This window comes from Asterias rubens, chromosome 11, assembly GCF_902459465.1.
Source record: "Asterias rubens chromosome 11, eAstRub1.3, whole genome shotgun sequence".
Taxonomy (NCBI): Eukaryota; Metazoa; Echinodermata; class Asteroidea; order Forcipulatida; family Asteriidae; genus Asterias; species Asterias rubens.
In genome coordinates this window covers 11,204,554-11,224,540 of record NC_047072.1, presented here as the reverse complement: position 1 = coordinate 11,224,540, position 19,987 = coordinate 11,204,554, and the positions used below count along the sequence as shown (strand labels likewise).

Below are 19,987 nucleotides of genomic sequence, written 5' to 3'. Positions count from 1 at the left end.
CATGTTGGACGAGTTTGTGTGCTTTCAGTTAAGAATAAAAGACTTCTAGCTAGAAGTCTTTTATTATTTTATTAAGAAATAACTTTTTTTCTCAAAAACTACGTTACTTCAGAGGGAGTCTTTTCCCAAAATGTTTTATATTATCAACAGCTCTACAATGCTCGTTACCAAGTCAGTTTTTTAAGTTAATATTTGTTCTGAGTAATTACCAAACGTGTACCATCCCTTTAAACAAGTTGTTGTTGTTTCTTATCAAGAATGCACCAAAGATGGGCGTCAAAACGACAAACTAAAAACACCGGATGCAATTATTTATATTGGTGTGCAGGAGCAATAAATTCTCATAAATTAAGCGTTTTTTTCTGATGTGACTGAATCACAGCATCAAGCCTCATGAATATTTTTTTGAAGGTTTTCAATAATCAAAATAAAATCAAAATTTTGGAGGCGACTGATTTCAGAGTGAAACTTGAAGAATGTTTTTGAGTATTGTTAAAAATTCACAATTTTAGAAAAACTCAATACATGCGACTTTTTTGTGTGTTTGGTGGCCAAGATGGGGTGCACACATAAAGCTATTTTTTTTTCTATAGCTCTATGGGTGCACACAGTCGAAAATTAAAATTTACAGAATGGTGGTTTTCATGGTTATCTCAACTTTTCATAGAAGTATACATTTTTATACAAAAATAAAATAATTCTGAACATTATTCTGTGACTAGGCTACCCTTGATAATGAAACTCTTACACACAAACAAATCATCAAATAGAAATGTGAGAATAATATTTACAATTCGCTTAGTACTAGAAATCTCGTGATGTTTGTCCGTTCCGGTAAATTCACACAATAATATAGTGCGTCCACAAAAGATTCATGACTTTAAAAATCAACGTCTAGCATTCATACAGCAAGGTTGTGTCCGAAGTTGGTGAACCAACCTTACAACATTGTACAATTGCTGCATGCTGTGACGGGATCCATGGTGGTTTGTACACCCGAAGGTTGCCCCCGAGGGTGTACAACATCAATGGGCCCCCGTCACAGCGTGCAATTTTTTAAAATTTTGTTATACCTTGTTAACATTATTATTCCACATTTTTATATTCATTTAACATTATTATAATAATTTAACATCTATAATTATCCCTCTTCTCGAAGTTCTGTTGTCTTCTTCAAACGTTAGTACAACGGAGTAGGCCTTTGCTTAGTTTAATAAGCAGACAGTCTGTTCAAAGAAACAATTCCTCACTTTTCCTCGAACCCGCGGCAGTTTCGTACAAAGCGCTGGAAATCGACCAACGATGGGAACGATCAAGGTAATGCATCCCACCGGTAAACAACACGGAACACGCGTCTTTGTATCACATCACATGATTAATTTTGTTCTCGACGAATAAAACTTCACAATTTGTGACCGTGATATAACAATTATTTGTATCACATCACGTGATTGATTCTCGACCAATAAAACTTCACAATGTACTGAGAACAATATTACGTAAGAAAATGTAAAGCGTAAAATGTATACCTAAAATAAATAAAAACTTCACAATATATTAAACAATAAATATTTGAATATTTGCCATGAAAAAGTTAGACGATTTTGAAATGTTATACCGTTTATAACTACTTTGCTAACAAATGCTTGTATGTGATCATGATAAGTGATGTGGAAAAATAAATGAAATCCAATTATAGCCATTTTGAGATGTGGTGGACACAATACTATAACACTGTAAGGTTTGGGTAAATCTGTCAGTATAGACGATGTGACCTATGTTTACATTCAAACCGCGTTCTGTTGAAAAAAAAACCCCACAGTATACGTCATGTTTCGCCGGGCAAAAAGTCACGTAGACATGGTAAGATTGCATACACTTTCTAGCTGGCTGCCAAAACACAAAGGTTTTGCCCGGCGGTATGCGCGCGAATCATGTTATGGTTTTCGTGTGACGTCAGAGGTCACATCGTCTATACACCCATACCACATAGTGCACTCCTCTCAAAAAGGCTAATGAAATAAAAACTAAAATACTGTAATGCTCAATAGACGCAATCGGTCACACTGTCAGCATGACATTTTCTATGTGCAATATTATTAGCGATTTGTATATTAATATTGAGAATGTTTCGGTAATTAAATGATGGCGCCGTTCAATTCAGCGACTCTTAAGACTATGGACTTGAAGACCCGTAGGTTTTTAAAATTATATTTTACAAGTTAATGGTGGGGTCCGGGTCAGTTTATTATACACATCATGTTTGTCATTGTGACGAGAGGTTCGGTGAGTGGATATAATTTGGGGTGCCCGAAGGAGCCTTTTTGACGAATGCGTTTTTTTCTCCTTTCAGATCTTCCTATTACTATGACGACATCAGTCGCAGCCAATAAGTTCAAATCGCATACATAAATAATTGGTGGTAAATGAAATCGCCGTGATACGGATGTATCGGCTTCGGATACCCGCCGATGGTGCTGTCTCGACAGAGACTCGCTGTCTTATCTTGTAGGATTCCCTGGCATAGTATCTCTGCCCAAGTAAAAAACACAAATATCATCTGTTGATTGTAAGCTACACCATACAATTAATACATGATTTTGGGCATTGCATGGTGAGGTATCAATATATATTATTTGGTTTGCTGTAACACCATCTGTGTATCTACTTGCCTAGAGTTTTTTCTTAGAGAACTGTCTTTCGTTATTCTACTACTGCGGATTATATTCATCGGATGTTGTGAAAAGGTCCTACTTCTACTACCCGGGCAGGTGGTATAGAAAATTGGCTGGGACTTAATAGCTTACAGGATCGTAACTTCTGCACTACCTTAGAGTCAGTTCTTGAATTGGTCTCAACGTTTCGACTAGCTTGCTCTAGTCATCGTCAGGAGACAAAGTATGCCTTTTGGCAATTTATTGTCAAAGATTGGTGAAAGAACACCAGATATAGGGCCTCTTAACCCGACTGTGCATTTGACATGGCTTGCCATGGTACTCTGATGTACGTACACGAACGCGCATGGTACATCTTGATGGATTGCAATATGCTTCATCGGCCGCCATAATGAATTCTGCACGCGTGGAAGAGCCGGGGATGACCCAGGGAAGCTAAACGAACGCACCCTGTATTACCTTCTTATACCCGTTTCCGTCGAGTAAGTGCGTCCACTGAGCGCCATTACCACTCTTACTCAGAGTAAATGTAAATACATATTGCCCGGGACGGCCTTGTACGATTATGGCACGGAGATCCTTCACGCTGCCCATATCAGCCTGGATCCATCTGGGTTTTACAGCCGTATTGGCACACCAAGCACCTTTTACATAAAATAAAACAATAAAATGCTTAAACATGACATGCCGGGTTAAAGGCTGTGGACACCATTGGTAATTGTCAAAGACCAGTCTTCTCACTTGGTGTATCTCTACATATACATAAAATAACCAACCTGTGAAAATTTGAGCTCAATCGGTCGTCGAAGTTGCGAGATAATAGTGAAAGAAAAAACACCCTTGTCACACGAAGTTGTGTGCTTTTATATATGCTTGATTTCGATACCTCAAATTCTAAACTTGAGGTCTTGAAATCAAATTCGTGGAAAATTCCCTTCTTTCTCGAAAACTACGTCACTTCAGAGGGAGCCGTTTCTGACAATGTTTTATACCATCAACCTCTCCCCGTTACTCGTTACCAATTAAGGTTTTATACTAATAATTATTTTGAGTAATTACCAATAGTGTCCACTGCCTTTAAAGGCTGCGGACACCATTGGCAATTACAAAATAGTTATAAGCATTTTATGGAGAGCTGTTGATATAGTATAAATCATTGTGAGAAACGGCTCTCTCTGAAGTAACGTAGTTTTCAAAAAAAGAAGTAATTTTCACGAATTAAATTTTGAGGTCTCGAAATCAAGCATCTGAAAGCACACAACTTCGTGTGACAAGGGTGTTTTTCTCTCATTATTATCTTGCAACTTTCGACAACCAATTTGAGTTTAAAATTTCACAGGTTTGTTATTTTATGCATGTTGAGATACACCAAGTGTGAAGACTGGTCTTTAACCAATAGTGTCCAGTGTCGTTTAGAGAGCAAATTATGTCCTTTTGAAATTTATTTGTCAATGAATTACTTTTGATATTGTGTTGTTATAGAATTGGACCATTCCCTGACCAATCTCAGTATTCTATCATCAAAATAAATAATACCCTAAAACTGGGCTGGCGAGTCACGTTAAACAGCCAATAAAGGATGATCTCAAATAATGATATTACAGTTTTCTGACAGCTGCAGTCCATCCAGGAAACATAAAAAATATAACAAGTCTCTTACCTCACTTTAAAATATGGTAAAAATGGGTTTTCTCCAGAACGTTCCAAGCCAAATTTCTGAAAAACGCGGGGTCAAACAAACCCGCGCGACAAAGGAATCGTGACGTCATCAGTGGCGGCTATTTGGTGTGGAAATGCCAAAGCTGGAGTACTGTGTTCAAAACCAATAGGGGAAGTTCGTCACTATAGCGTCCAGGGTCATTATAAAAGATAAGCCGTTTTTGACTCTCGGCTGAAAAAGCCGCGCGGTTGGGTGCATTTATGACTCGAGATATTTATTACTAAATGCAAATTTTGAGAGTAAAATGGTTATTAACCGGTATCTCTGATGTCTATTTGGCCATAAAAAGGTAATAGTTGACTTGATTGAGATCATCCTTCGTCTGAACCAATGCCTGCGATAGTAACGCGGGACCACTGCGTTGACGAAGAACCGCATGGAGGGGAAGAAATGGACGAACTAGCGTGCATATCTGCTCAACGCTGGACTACGGTCCGTTTGGCTGACGGGTTTTGTGGCCGGATGCTAGACCAGCTCAAACCGATAAGCACAAACATCGTTCATTTGGAAGCAGAATACGTCATTTAGCACAGCTTTTCGATGTTTTAATTCATCATTTGTTATGTCTCATTAATAATTTCATATCTAAGAAGTATTTTCATTCAACAATGTAGCGTTTTTAACTTGAATTTTTTGTTTTTCTTCGACTCGAACATGACTCGACGTAGCTAACTGGATCACTGCATGAAGACAAGCTTAAACCGCGAAGCACAAACATCGTTCAATTGGAAGCAGAATACGTCATATTTTGGCAAGAGTGCTTTTCGATGTTTTAAAGCCATTGGACCCTTTCGGTACAGAAAAAAAAAAAAAAAAGTTCACAGATTTACAAATAACTTACAGGGTTTACAGAAGGTAGTGGTGAACGACTTCCCTTGAAATATTATTCCACGAAATGCTTTACTTTTTGAGAAAACAGTAAAACAATATAAATTCTTGTTAGCGAGAAATACGGATTTATTTTAAACAAATATCATGACACGGCGAAACGCGCGGATACACGGGTGGGTTTTTACCGTTATTTTCTCCAGACTCCGATGACCGATTGAGCCTATATTTTCCTAGGTTTTTTATTTGATATTTTGATATAGAAGTTGTGATACACGAAGTGTGGGCCTTGGACAATAGTGTTTACCGAAAGGGTCCAATGGCTTTAATTCATCATTTTGTTATGTCTCATCATCATTTTCACTCAACAATGTAGCATTTTTAACGTCCAAAAATCTATTTGAATCGTGAATGTTTGTGTTTTTCTTCGAACCAAATATGACTCGACGTAGCTGGATCACTGCATTAAGTTGTTGGGGTGTTTTTGCCGAATATGTGGAGGATCATGCCAAAATGCAAATTATTTCGTTGAGAAAAAATTGTAGGACTACATAACATTATCACACAAAATATTGAAAAGAAGGGTATCATGCATCTTTTTTGTAAAATGTATACATGAGATCTTGACCATGAGAAAGGTGTTCAATATATTCTTTTAGCTGCAATAACGTGACGGCCGTCGGGAGGAGGGTTACGTTATTGCAATCTATGTTTCTTTATGATGTTTGTAAAATATTCTACATTTTATCCCTTTAGTCCCTGCACCGCCCGAGTTTGCCGAAATAATGTTGTTTTTCTTTTCAAGATTCTTGCAGCAACTTTACTGAAATCGTAGTTCAAATTTTTGAAAGACAGCCAAGGCTTATAATTTATAATTAAACACACAATTTTTTGACCCTTTCGGTAATATTTGTACAAGTCCTCATTGGGGAACAATAAAAAAACCTACGGTAATATTTATGGCGATTATTTTTGTATAATGATAAAATGGATACAATAGTTTTTCAAGGCTTTTCTGGCTCAATGCTGATTATTTGCGAAGGCATAAGTTTTCGACAATATCACCATGAATGATAAATACAGTTTCCTTTGTGTTTACTAATAAGCGTTTTGTTGGGTAAGTGCTAAATTATTTCATCATCATTAGCTTCGTCAAGTCAACTATGAAGAGATAAATGAATAATGATCTATAGACAACTAGATGGATTCACCAATGCGTAGGCATACTATTGACTACCTAGTTTTATTTTGATGTTTCTTATTTTCTACAAACAAAAGCTATAGCGAGGTTTCCTCCTACCGCATAATACAGTGTATCGCTTTAGTTGGCTGGGCGGTCCAGTGGCTAAATGGTTAAGTGATTTAATTGATTTCAATTAAATTGATTTATTTAATTCTGCATAACTGTTAGGTTTTTGTTTGAACTTTAACCTCTTGCTTGTAGACTTTTGTCCCCTGCATGCAGTAGGCCTACCTAAACGAGGGACGTATGTTTGTGTGTGTATGTGCGTGTCGTGTGTGGATGCTCGCTAAAAAAATCGCACGCAGTAAAGGTGACAGACGGCCGGCGCCCTTAACAAAGGACCCGCGTTTGTAGCCCTCGTGTGAAAGGGCAAAATACAGTACTATATTATTTGGAACTGTATATTTCTGAAGCGATACAAAGATAGTAACCAGAGAACTGACGAAAGGAATGACCGAAAGGGAAAATAGGAATTTTATACATTGGTCAGTGCATGGAGGTAGAACAGTGTGACGTGGTCAATGAGGATAGCCAGAGGTTATTAAAATAAACACATAGGCCCTTTTCGAAACGACAGGATTTGGCTTTTGAATTCGGCCCAGGCTAGCTTGGCCCACGGTTGTTTTGACAACTGGACGTGCTTTGCGTATACGCGCACAGGGTTTCAGACGAAATGACTGTGAACCTGAAGCCGAATCCAAAGCCGACGCTGTGGTTTCGAAAAAGGCCTAAGATTTTGTCAAGTCCCAGATAGCCTGTCTGGACACGTGTGTTCTGAGTGGCCTTTGTAATTGGGAAGGGCTGTATGTGAACACGAGAGGCCCTACAAAATACTAGCTTTCACTATAGCAACCATTTTCTCCTGATTGCTTTCTTTATCAAAACTTTTTTTCCCCGAAGTCACAACTACCGGTATCGCAACTGTCTTACAGATGTCTTTTGCAAACAGTTGCACCTGGATTATTACAACCGTGTGACTTCGCTAATGTTTAACCGAACAGTTGCAAACTATATACAAATATAGTGTACTTTCAACACTTGTGACATCAAATAGTCCGATACTCACTTTCGCTGTTTAATCGGGCGAGCGCTGTTCCGTAGTTTGCGTGGTCGTTATTTTTGACGCTACTCGCTTTGATCTGACTATCGGCTATGGCGCCGCTTTCCATACCAAGAGGTGAATTGCAAACTGAATTGGCATAAATAGAAAACAAAAACAACACTAACCACCTATTATGGAACGTTAAAAATGAATAAACTGGCCTTGAAAAGGCCCTGTTCATAATTAATGTCAGCGTAAAGCTTTGGATAATTTTGTGGATTAAATATCTTAGTCTAATAGTCTGTGTGTAACTAATGCATGACATGGTAGGCCTAAGCTTGCTTCTCAGTAGCTTTGTCCAATGCTCTTTACGCAAGGGAGACCAGACAACTCGTCCGTCGGACAACTCGTCCGTTCGGACAACTCGACGGTTCAGACAACTCGGCGGTTCGGACAACTCGAGGGATGATTTATTCAACCGTCAGACAACTCGACTTGGGGTCAAGACAAGTCGACGGATGGCCGTGACGGGGCTCAGCACGGGGCGGGAGGGGTAAAAAGCGGCCTGGGGTGGGGATGTACTGACTAGCGACTTGGCAATAATGCAAGGGCGTTCCCCAGGGGGAGGGGGTATATTATGGTGGGTGGGTTTATATCCGGGCAAACGGATAATTGATTTTGTTTTTGTTTACCATGACCCGCTGCATTTTCATTACTTGTACCATAGAGCAATGATCGAGTTGTTATTTTTGTTGGTAATAAAGTAAATAAAAGTAAATCTTCTAATAATAGAGCTATAATGTTTTACTTATTTAATGTTTTAATTGTGTTTCTTTAAATCTTTTATTTTGAATAAATTGAAGACAACTGCTAACTGGCTACACACTGGCTACACCTCATACAACGAGGCAGCAAATGCCTCGACGTACCTCGTTGATAACTCGAAAAGCCACGCTTCTCGACCCCACGGTTAGCATGTACTGTTATGTACCGTGCGGTTTAGACGCAGTTCGTGAATTCAGAGCGGGCCGATGCTTGCGTAGCCTTGGACAAGGCTGCTTCTCATCTTGTTCAATTGACGAAGCGTGTTCACTTCAGCAAAATCGGCAGACACAAAACATAGCTGTGTTGATTTTTCTTTCTTAAGCCCCTTTTCACACTATAGGATACGGGAAATTCCCGGGATGTTTGATCGATCTTTTCACACTACAAAAAAACCTGAGAATTTCCCGGGATTTTTGTTTAGTCCCGGGAAATAACTAACCCTGCTCATGGGCACGGTTAAGAAAGTTAACCCCGGGAAAACCTTTGTTTTCTTTGTGAAACAACCATGTATATATTCCTGGGAATACTGCCTGGAGTTACCAAATCGGGAAAGTGAGAACGCTTGCGTGGCGGTGGGGTTAAAAACTCCCGGGATTTTCCCGAGAGTTTATTTCCCGGGATATGGCTCTGTAGTGTGAAAAGGACTTAGTCGACTCCCTTACCCTGATGTAAGAACAAAATAACTAGTATAGTGCATGCAGGCTATAATTAAGTTTGCGTATTGACCCCTTGCACGCGCATCACACGCGGCGACCAATGCCACGCTCACCATGTTAGTGGGCAGTTAGGTTTACGTGTATTAACGCCGCGTCGCCTAAAATGCACACTTCACAGCATAACGCGCAGCATAGAGTTATATATAAAAACGCACAGTGAAGATGCCCACCAGTATGGCGCATTCAAGATTTTTCTTCTGATGACGTCAGGTGAAATGGGTCAATAGACGCGAGGCCTGTGGTTAGGAAACAATAAGGTCGCTCACAAACTTACCTTTTAGCGTAACTGCTGCAATTGTGGTCGTCGTTGTTGCTGCAGCTGTGGTTGTTGCTGCCTGAAATTATGACATAAAACAAGACTGAGTCATCGTATTGGGTGATTTACTATTAGGTGAGCCCACATACTTCAGGGTACTTTAGTAAGCTAACTGTAAAACAAACCCAACATGTCGATATTGACCCATATCGTGCTCCTGCGGCCTGACCCTTTAAAGATACTGGACACTATTGGTAATTTGTCAAAGACTAGTCTTCACAGTTGGTGTATCTTAACATATGCATAAAATAACAAACCTGTGAAAATTTGAGCTCAATATTGGTCATCGAAGTTGCGAGATAATAATGAAAGCAAAAAACACCCTTGTCACACGAAGTTGTGTGCTTTCAGATGTTTGATTTCGAGACCGCAAATTCTAAATCTGAAGTCTCGAAATCAAATTCGTGGAAAATATATTGTCCCTCTTTTGTTTAAACAGGAACTTTTAGGCAACAGCTCCCATTGGTTTTGGCACGTTTTCCAACCAACTGGGGATCTTTTTCGAACCGCGGGAACCCTATTATCCCTTTTTAGGTCCCCGCCGTTTGAGTGTGTGTTGTAATAGGTGCGTTCGTTTAGCTTCCCTGGGTCGACCCCGGTCTGCCCCCGGAGCGTTCGAATAGCTTCGGCGTCATGACAGGGGCTCACCTGGGTCGGCCCCAGTGCCCTGCTTGTGGAGTGGGTCACTTGGGGGGCTGGCCCACGGTGCATGACGTCACTACGAGAGCGGTGAGTGGTCGTTCGTTTGGTTCTTGTCAGGGGCTCACCGGAGTGAGCACCGAGGGGTCGACCCACTGAAGCTTATCGAACGCACCCATTATACATGTACACCACGCCTACACGTTCTACTGTGTCCATTCTTCTCTCCTTGCTGAAACGATCAACATGTTCACGTTCATGGACACATTGTTTGCAAACTGCAGTATTCGAGCTACATCTCATTAGTAATATCTACTCCTTCATCATATTAAAATGTGTCCTAGAATTGACTTTTAATGCCATTTTGGCAATTAGAGATGAGTACAAAAAGTAATAAAGTCAAAAACCCCACATTTTCTATATTTTGCTCCTTTAAATGGCATTGCCATTCAAGGATAATAGCATTAATACTAATAACAATAATGATGATAATAGTGGCCTATTATAGAGCGCTCAGGTCCGTCAAGCATCAGGTCCATCAGATCCGTCAAGCATGACGCTCATCATGGCGATGTATAGGGGCATAAGTAAAGTTTATACAAACACAAAAGAAGGTACAATTTATATATCTACACAACATAATAAAATGACTAACTCAGATAGAGACGAAAGTTGGAGAAGTCGAGTCCATTTTATATAAGTCCTATAGTCATACATTGTCCTTTATATAAAAGAGTCCGTCTACTTTATTGCTCTTTTTAATAACTTTGGTGTTCAAGGAAAAAGCAAGTTGGAGAAGCCGAAATCCATTTTAAAAGTAAGTAGTAATCATACCAATATATATTGTCCTTTTAAAGACACAGGACACTATTGGTAAACGTCAAAGACAAGTCGTCTCACTTGGTGTATCTCAACATATGCATTAAATAACAAACCTGTGAAAAACTGAGCTCAATTGGTCGTCGAAGTTGCAAGATAATAATGACAGAAAAATTACCCTTGTCACACGAAGTTGAGTGCTTTCAGATGATTGATTTCAAAACCTCAAATTCTTAGTCTGAGGTTTCAAAATCAAATTCGTGGAAAATACTTCTTTCTCGAAAACTATGTTACTGAGTGAGCCGTTTCTCACATTTTGTATACGATCAACAGCTCCCCATTTACTCGTTACCAAGTAAGGTTTCATGCTAATAATTAGTTGAGTAGCGTGAAAGTTCATCTGTGTTGGTATTTAGATATAGTTCCCCAATTATGATACCATCCCAAAAGTATACAAGACAATTCTCGGGGAAACTTTACAACTTTAATGGTTTGCTCCTGAAAACTTCCTCTTTAGGATGTTGGCTAGGAGGTCACAGGGAGGTGAGAATGTGTATGTTTTGGTCGTAATTACGTGTTTACCTGTTTAAAATTTAGGCTCAATCGGTCATCGGAGTCGGGAGAAAATAACGGGAAAACCCACTCCTGTTTCCGCTTGTTTCGCCGTGTCACGATATGTGTTTATAATAAATCCGTAATTCTCGCTTTCAAAAAGTAAAGCATTTCATGGAACAAATATTTCACCATAACCTTCTGTAAACCCTGTAAATTATTTGTAGATCTGTGAACTTTTTTTTCTTTCTGTACCGAAAGTGTATAATGGCTTTAAGAGGAACAATGTGTTGTATTAAATTTGTTGTTGTTTCATACCTGAGATTAGAATTACTGTCAATGGTGATGTTGATATTTCAAGATATGGACAGTTGTAAAGGGCCGTTGTCACAAAGTATAATTGGTTGAATTTTGATGTGTAGTTTGACCGTATGCAGGTGGAACTAATATTGGCCAATCAATGAATCCTTTTCAAAATGAAAATGCTTCAAGATGGTCGTTTAAAGCCATTGGACCCTTTCGGTACAGAAAGAAAAAAAAAAGTTCACAGATTTACAAATATTTTACAGGGTTTACAGAAGGTAATGGTGAAAGACTTCTCTTGAAATATTAGTCCATGAAATGCTTTACTTTTTGAGAAAACGGTAAAACAATATAAATTCTCGTTAGCGAGAATTACGGATTTGTTATAAACACATGTCATGACACGGCGAAACGCGCGAAAACAGGAGTGGGTTTTCCCGTTATTTTCTCCCGACTCCGATGTCTGATTGAGCCTAAATTCCCACAGGATTGTTATTTTATATATAAGTTGTGATACATGAAGTGTGGGACTTGGACAATACTGTTTACCGAAAGGGTCCAATGGCTTTAATAGGATGAAATAACGTACTACCCCAAAAGTGTTTCGAGGCGGCAATTATAAGTTTGGAAAAATAATGTGTTAAAACAAAATGATTGGGTGAAAGTTGAACGACTTTACGAGGAATAAATAGCTGGGAAAATAGATATTCAGTTTGCACAACTATATACAAGTACAAAGGTTGGTTGAAATATCCTTCATGATATAAAATTACAACCATTCGTTCCTTTTGAAATGATATTTCCAAATGTTTTTATTTTTATTGTTAGGCATTAAGTTAAGAAGTTGTGTATGATTATTTATAGAAATGAGGTCACTAAGTGTTGTTTGACATTGTGTATGGTGTGGATAAATAGGAAACGACTAGTAATGAAAGTAAACTTGCGGTTACAAGCATAATAATAGCTCTTTTGCGGGAGTGTCGGCTCCGAAAAGAGCCGATGCTGTCTCGATGTTTCGAACAGTTTACTTTGCTCATCTTCAGGAGAAATGTGGTCACGGTTGTTTGTTAATACTGTTACCCTTTTTATTGTTACGTCAAGAGTTAAACGTGATGTCGTTTATATCAATAGAGTTAAGATGAAATCAATTAATTTACCCTGAAGTTTAATGAGGATACGCCTTTTGATAATGTTATGAGGATTTGAAGAGCTTCTTTCACAGTTAACTTTTGTCACCGCTTGTCGTTCAAGTATAAATAGCATAACCTGAATGTTGCGAAAAGCACTGTTTTTGCAGATTCATTGTGTATTAGGTGACTGTTCCAACCTTGGCCGGAATGTTAACTTTAAAGCCAAACAATGGCGAACCCAGACCTTACCATTCAAATGCGCCCTTGCGTGTGTTGTATGCGATGCACTTGTTGGGAAAGAAAAGGACCCATCACTACAGTGGTTTTAAGAGGATGAAGTTCGGACAATAGATGAAGTTCAGACTTTCTAATCCTTTAACAAAATGGTCTTTAAAGGCAGTGGACACTATTTGTAATTACTCAAAATAATTATTAGCATAAAACCTTTCTTGGTGACGAGTAATGGGGAGAGGTTGATGGTATAAAACATTGTAAGAAACGGCTCCCTCTGAAGTGCCATAGTTTTCGAGAAAGAAGTAATTTTCTACGAGTTTGATTTCGTGACCTCAGATTTAGAACTTGAGGTCTCGAAATCAACCATCTAAACGCACACAACTTCTTGTGACAAGGATGTTTTTTCTTTCATTGTTATCTCGCAAATTCGATGACCGATTGAGCTTAAACGTTTCACAGGTTAGTTATTTTATGCATATATTGAGGTACACTAACGGTGAAGGCTAATCTTTGACAATTACCGATAGTGCCCACTGCCTTTAATGGTCAATGTATTTTTACGGCAGTATGAAAAAAGAGAAATTTAGTATAATTAGGTTTATCCAACTTGCAACATCATTGAACACCAATATTATTATAAAAGAGCAACTTAGAGGAGATGGACATTGGGCTTAGAAAGGACAAATTAATATGATGGTTTAATGGCAATTATCATTATGAGTTGGAGTTCGGATCCTGCAGTTTCTTAAAAGTGTGTCCTTGAACAGGGACCCGTAGATCGTTTGAAAGGTAATTACTCAACTAATTTTAATTTGGTTTAACTCTTGATCACAACACTGAAAATAATTTCATACCTGAATTTTTTTGTAAAGTTTCCCCGAGAATTGTCTTGTATACTTTTGGGATGGTATCATAATTGAGGAAAATTATCGGGCAGGAACGTAGTCAAGGCCCTTTTTGTCGTATGACTACTCGTTTGTACATCCCCCAAAAACAAAAAGAAGAAACAAAATGTGCTCATCAACTTTATAATGTGACAAAATCAAAACTATTTGTGTATGCAAAATGAACTTGCGAAATGCGATGCACCTAAGGCCATCATTATGAACTTGCATATGTTATTATCTGATAAAAGTGCATATTAAAGGGTGGCTGCAGTGTTTTTTTTTATAATTTAAACGATTAAACATGACTTTTTAAACCTGAAATATTTTTTATTAGTTTTTATTAAATGTGCAAGTATTTTAAAAATGGTTTTCAAGAGATTAGGGGAACCCACCCCGCCCCTAAAAGGGGCATAAACGTGACGTCATGTCGGGAACCCGAGCCGTCGGGCCCCCTGGCTGTGTGCATATAGAGACGTGTGCACTGTGTGGCCTGATACCTAGGCGCGTGTATTAGGGACCAGACTCTTTTTGCCGACGATATGTTTGAATTCCCGACGTGACGTCGGTGGTAGGGGGCGGTAACAATCCACAAAGGGGGGGGGGGGCATGACTTATTCGCTAATTACGTAAGTGAGATATTTCGAGGAAAAAAACAAAACACATTTTATTGAGGTTCAATACATATATCAGAAATAAATGACAGCAAAACTAACTGTTTTGTTTTAATTCACTGCAGCATCCCTTTAAAGGCAGTGGACACTATTGGTAATTACTCAAAATAATTATTAGCATTACTTGGTAATGAGGAACGGGGAGAGGTTGATAGTATAAACCATTGTGAGAAACGGCTCCCTCGGTAGTGACGTAGTTTTTGAGAAAGAAGTTATTTTCCACGGATTTGATTTTGAGACCTCAAGTTTAGAATTGGAGGTCTCGAAATCAAGCATCTAAAATCACACAACTTCGTGTGACAAGGGTGTTTTTTCTTTCATTAATATCTCGCAACTTCGACGATCAATTGAGCTAAAATTTTCACAGGTTTGTTATTTTATGCATATTATGTTGAGATACACTAAGTGAGAAGACTTGTCTTCGACAATTACCAATAGTGTCCAGTGTCTTTAAAAAGAAAACAGCTTTTGTTTTAATTTTACAGATTCTTCAATAGTCGATTTGTGACTAATGGTTTTCGATTTATATGAAAAAGGGGGTCGGGAAACTAGATATCTAATTTCTACCACAGTAGTGTGGAAAATTTGGGGAAGGCAAAAGTACATGATGAAACATTATTGTTATAACGGCTTTAATTACTACCAGTCTGGTCCTAGTGGATGTGAACCTTGTACTTGGATGAAATTTGTATCAAAAGATTATTTCATTTCTTTTTTAAAGAGCAGGTCAGTTTGTTAACAGGTTTTCTAAACAGTTAGTTTCAGTTGCAAACGAACTTCGTGTGAATGTTTGAACCATTCAATGCGTTGATAGTCTTGAAATGTTATTGTATTCACCTACCGTGGCTCAGCATCAAAAAATAAATAAAAATAATGTCAGTTTGATATTCTGTGTTTTATGGAAACAATAAGTGGTTTCACTTTAAGGCAGTGGACACTAATTACTCAAAATAATTATTAGCATAAAACCTTACTTAGTCACGATGGGGAGCTGTTGATAGTATAAAACATTGTAAGAAACGGCTCCCTCTGATGTAACGTAGTTTTCGAGAAAGAAGTAATTTTCCACGATTTTGATTTTGAGACCTCAGATTTAGAATTTGAGGTCTCGAAATCAAGCATCCGAGTTAGGTTTTATGATAATAATTGTTTTGAGTAATAACCAATAGTGTCCACTGCCTTTAAAACAGTACAGGGAATCGTTGAAACTTACAGGGAAACGTTAAAACTTACTTTGTCTTCGTGTCCCTTTTTGGAGGAACCGAAGTACGACAAGTGTTCATCTTGCTTGTAACTTTCGGGAAATTCTTCTTTCCTCGCGTTGTTCAGCTGACATGTACCATTGGTGTCATCATGGTTGAATGACAAACAACGACTGTGCCTCCAGCAGAGCATCATGCACTGAATCCGACCGGTCCCTGTTTGACCCAGGAACGAGTGACCGATCAATGCATGGTGCTGGTCGGGCAAGAAAATGCTGCCGCAACCAGCAGATATCGGAGAAACTTTGTGACAAATCGTAAGTAAGCCTAAAATTAGCGTGGCTGGCGCCATCGCTGTCATTGTTCAACACTGGCGTCTACTCCTCTTAACAGTCTATCAGTATCTGGTCGTTGATGATGATGAGATACATGACCAAAATTTATGTGGAACTCTAATTATACTTCCCCCTTCAGCAAACGACCAAGTAGCTTCCCAATTGGATGCGTTCATTTTACCTAGGGGGTTTATTATCAGTACGGACAGACCAGTCATAGCTTGTTTCCTTCGAACTTTCTATTTGGGCATTTCTTTTCACACGTTTCAGAAAAATGCACGGAATTCATTTGATGAGATAATCATTAATTTATTATTGATGGTTTATTAAAATCGAATTTGTAGACAATGGCTTAATTGCGTAAACTTGTACAATTGACTATAGGTTCTATATAAAAAAAAAACACTTAGCTAGTTCAAATACCTTGCCATCTCGTGACGTTGGTCTGCTCGGGTCATTTTACAACAAAGTGCGCCACCAATGGTTGTCACAAAGTTCTAATGAATTACATTAGGCAACGTTTTGCTTTCATCTGCGGCTTTGACCGTTTGTTATAGCGACAACATGAAATAAGCGACGTCTCAGTAGTCCGAATACGAGTGTTGTTAGAGGTGGCATTTCTTAGCAGCACGGTAATTTGGGGAAAAATTGCCAAATCGCATAGGCCTAATTTAGTAAAATAAATTTCTGACATTTGCAGAAGAGTTTGCCCGTTTACGATTAAAATTTAATGTTAATATAATGATATGCAACTAACCCTCGATACGGACATTTGTATACATAAAAAAATCATCCAATAATTTCTTTTGAAGTTGTTCAGTTTGCTTAAATAATCACCTCGTGACGTTGGTCCGTTCGGTCAACTCATATTATAGTGCACCCCCAAGAGTTATGATTAATTTAAAAATCACCACAGTCACACAAATACGGCACTGCAGGTTTGGATACATTGAAAATGGCAACACTTGTAAGTGGCGACGTGTTTAGTAAGAGCAATCTTAAAATATACAACCTCTCAAAGTGTTGGTTTAAATTAAATCTGATAAAAAAAATTTGAAAATATTTGAGGCGAGAAGTATGTTTATCAAAAGTGAAAATCATATCTTGTAGTGCGTCTTGCACTTGAAGGGTGAAATTGTTATGCAGGAGTAGTGGGTGTATGAAGCAACGTATGAAGCAATATACCGTTATCATGCTGCCTCCATCATGGTCATGTTCATCGTATCAAATAACACTAATGAATGCCTGTACTCATTTTTTGCAAATAGGAACCAGACTATTTTGTTCTTCCAGTCTCGGTTTGGTAATACTGACATCAATGGGAGAAATACAAAATGGCCGCACCATGATAAATTACCATTGTTGAACCAAGTTCTTCAGGGCCTGCGTTGAAAGCATCCTGCTATATGGAGCTGAGACATGGACAACAACCCAAAAGATGAATGACCGCATCAACGGCTGCTACACACCCAACTATTGCGTAGAATTCTTAACATCCACTGGCGGGACCATAATATTACAAACAGGGAGGTAAACGGCAATCTACCGCCACTATCCGAGACATTATTATGCAGAGAGACGTCTTCAGCTTGCCGGTCACTGTTACGAACAGACGATAAACCATCGCCCCTGGTCTTCTGGAATCCTCCTGGCGGACATCCAAACCGCGGCAGGAGGAAAATGAGCTACACTGACACCATCACACCATCACCAGAGACACTAATCTCAATCAAACCGAGACCAAACAACTAATGATGGACAAAGCAACCTGGCACCACTCATCAAAGCTGCTTCTTCTATTCCGTCTAAGGACGAAAGATGATGATGATGATGATGTTGAACCCAGAGATGTGTATTGAGGGAGAATTGTCATTGTTTTTAGCTTACGACTTGAACCCCAAGTCGAAAACATTTACGTCTATATTCATGATCAGGTGTTGATGAGCCAAGTTGTTAATTTTGTCCTGCATATTGGCGTAATAAATAGATTCCAAATAGAAATATCAATATCAAAGACACCCTTGTCACACGAAGTTGTGTGCTTATAGATGCTTGATTTCGAGACCGCAAATTCTAAATCTGAGCTCTCGAAATTAAAATTGTCGAAAATTACTGTTCGAAAACTACTTTATTCCAGAGGGTTTCTCACAATGTTTTATACTATCAAACTCTCCCCGTTACTCATTACCAAGTAAGGTTTTATGCCAACAATTATTTTGAGTATTAACCAATAGTGTCCACTGCCTTTAATGACAGTGGACACTATTGGTAATTGTCAAAGACCAGTCTTCTCACTTGGTGTATCTCAACATATGCATAAAATAACAAACCTGTGAAAATTTGAGCTCAATCGGTCGCCGAGTTTGCGAGATAATAATGAAAGAAAACACACCCTTGTCACACGAAGTTGTGTGCTTTCTGATGCTTGATTTCGAGACCTCAAATTCTAAACTTGAGGTCTCGAAATCAAATTCGTCTAAAATTACTTCTTTCTCGAAAACTGCGTCACTTCAGAGGGAGCTGTTTCTCACAATGTTTTATACCATCACCTCTCCCCATTACTCGTAATCAAGAAAGGTTTTATGATGATAATTATTTTGAGTAATTACCAATAGTGTCCACTGCCTTTAAGTGGCGATGTCACCAATAGACACAATCTACGACCGGCGTCACGTCACTTTGTATAGGGGTTACACAATGTAACGTATATACACACCGCCCTTGGTTGTCGCAGACCTAAAAATACATTGTCAAAGACCTTCTGGTAAATTCTTCACATAAAGCATTTTAGTGGCTTAAAAGGTTTGATAAAATAATAAGGTATACATAATTATGTACACCTTTCAAAGGAGTATACTTGAGTTAATAAAATTAGGTACGATGCTGGCAAGCTACGTGCAGCTAAACTCGCGTTTTCAAAAATCGCGGTAGGGTTTTTCCAACTTGGGGTAGGTTTTCAATCTCGGGTTAGGTTTTTCAATCTCACATCCAAGGCACTGGACACGTTAGGTAATTGTTAAAGACCAGTATACTCACTTGGTGTATCCCAACATGCATTGAACAACAAACCTGTGAAAATGTTGGTTCTTTTGGTAATCGAATTTTCAAAAGAATAATGAAATGAAAAACAGCCTTGCTTTCTGTGCGGCACCTAGGCTACATTTAGGGCTCGGGCTACATTTAGGTGCCGCACGGCTTTCAGACGCATAACAAAACGCTTCAGGTCTGAAATTACCTCTTTCTAAAAAATTACGAAGATCAGAGGGAGCCGTTTCTCATTGTTTTATACTACCAACAGCTCTGCGTTGCACGTTACCGAGTTAATTTTTTAAGCTGACAACTATTTTGAGTGTGTCCATTGCCTTTAAGTTATTCCATCTCAAGTTAGGTTCTTCCTAGTTCGCGTAAGCTAATGCATGTTTTTAAACAAACTGATGGGGTGAAAGTCGAAAAAGTACGACTTTTACGAGGATTTAATAACTGCGGAAAACCACTCAGTGCTCATAACCTAAATGTACATAACCTAAATGGAACGCTCCGGTGATCCCCGGAGTGTTCCATTTTCCCTCGGCTTAGCCTCGGGAAAACAGAACGTATACAATATTTGTATACAAAACCAATGGGGGCCTGTTGCAAAAATTTTTTAGAGTGTAAACAAAGATGGACAATAATGAAGAAGGTCCACGGTTGCAGACGTATACACACTCGGGTGTATGTGAGTAGGTACACACATTCAAACAAGAAAAGGGGAAAAAACGTTCACGGTTCGGGAAAGATACACCGTTGGAAAACGTGTACAGAACCAAGAGGACTTGTTCTATCTCATTATGAGTTGCCAGTTAATTTTTCG

The 19,987-nt window shown here is 38.7% G+C and overlaps 1 protein-coding gene across 1 annotated transcript; it reads right to left on the bottom strand.

Moving 5' to 3' along the window:
* Nucleotides 1-2,376: 2,376 nt before the first annotated feature.
* On the bottom strand, nt 2,377-16,154 carry LOC117296703 (lactadherin-like). The gene is made up of 5 exons (XM_033779742.1): nt 15,834-16,154; nt 9,324-9,384; nt 7,533-7,655; nt 3,135-3,319; nt 2,377-2,532 (listed from the first exon to the last, which is right to left on the bottom strand). The coding sequence occupies exons 1-5, from the start codon at nt 16,152-16,154 to the stop codon at nt 2,377-2,379; spliced, it is 846 nt and encodes a 281-aa protein (XP_033635633.1).
* Nucleotides 16,155-19,987: the final 3,833 nt, after the last annotated feature.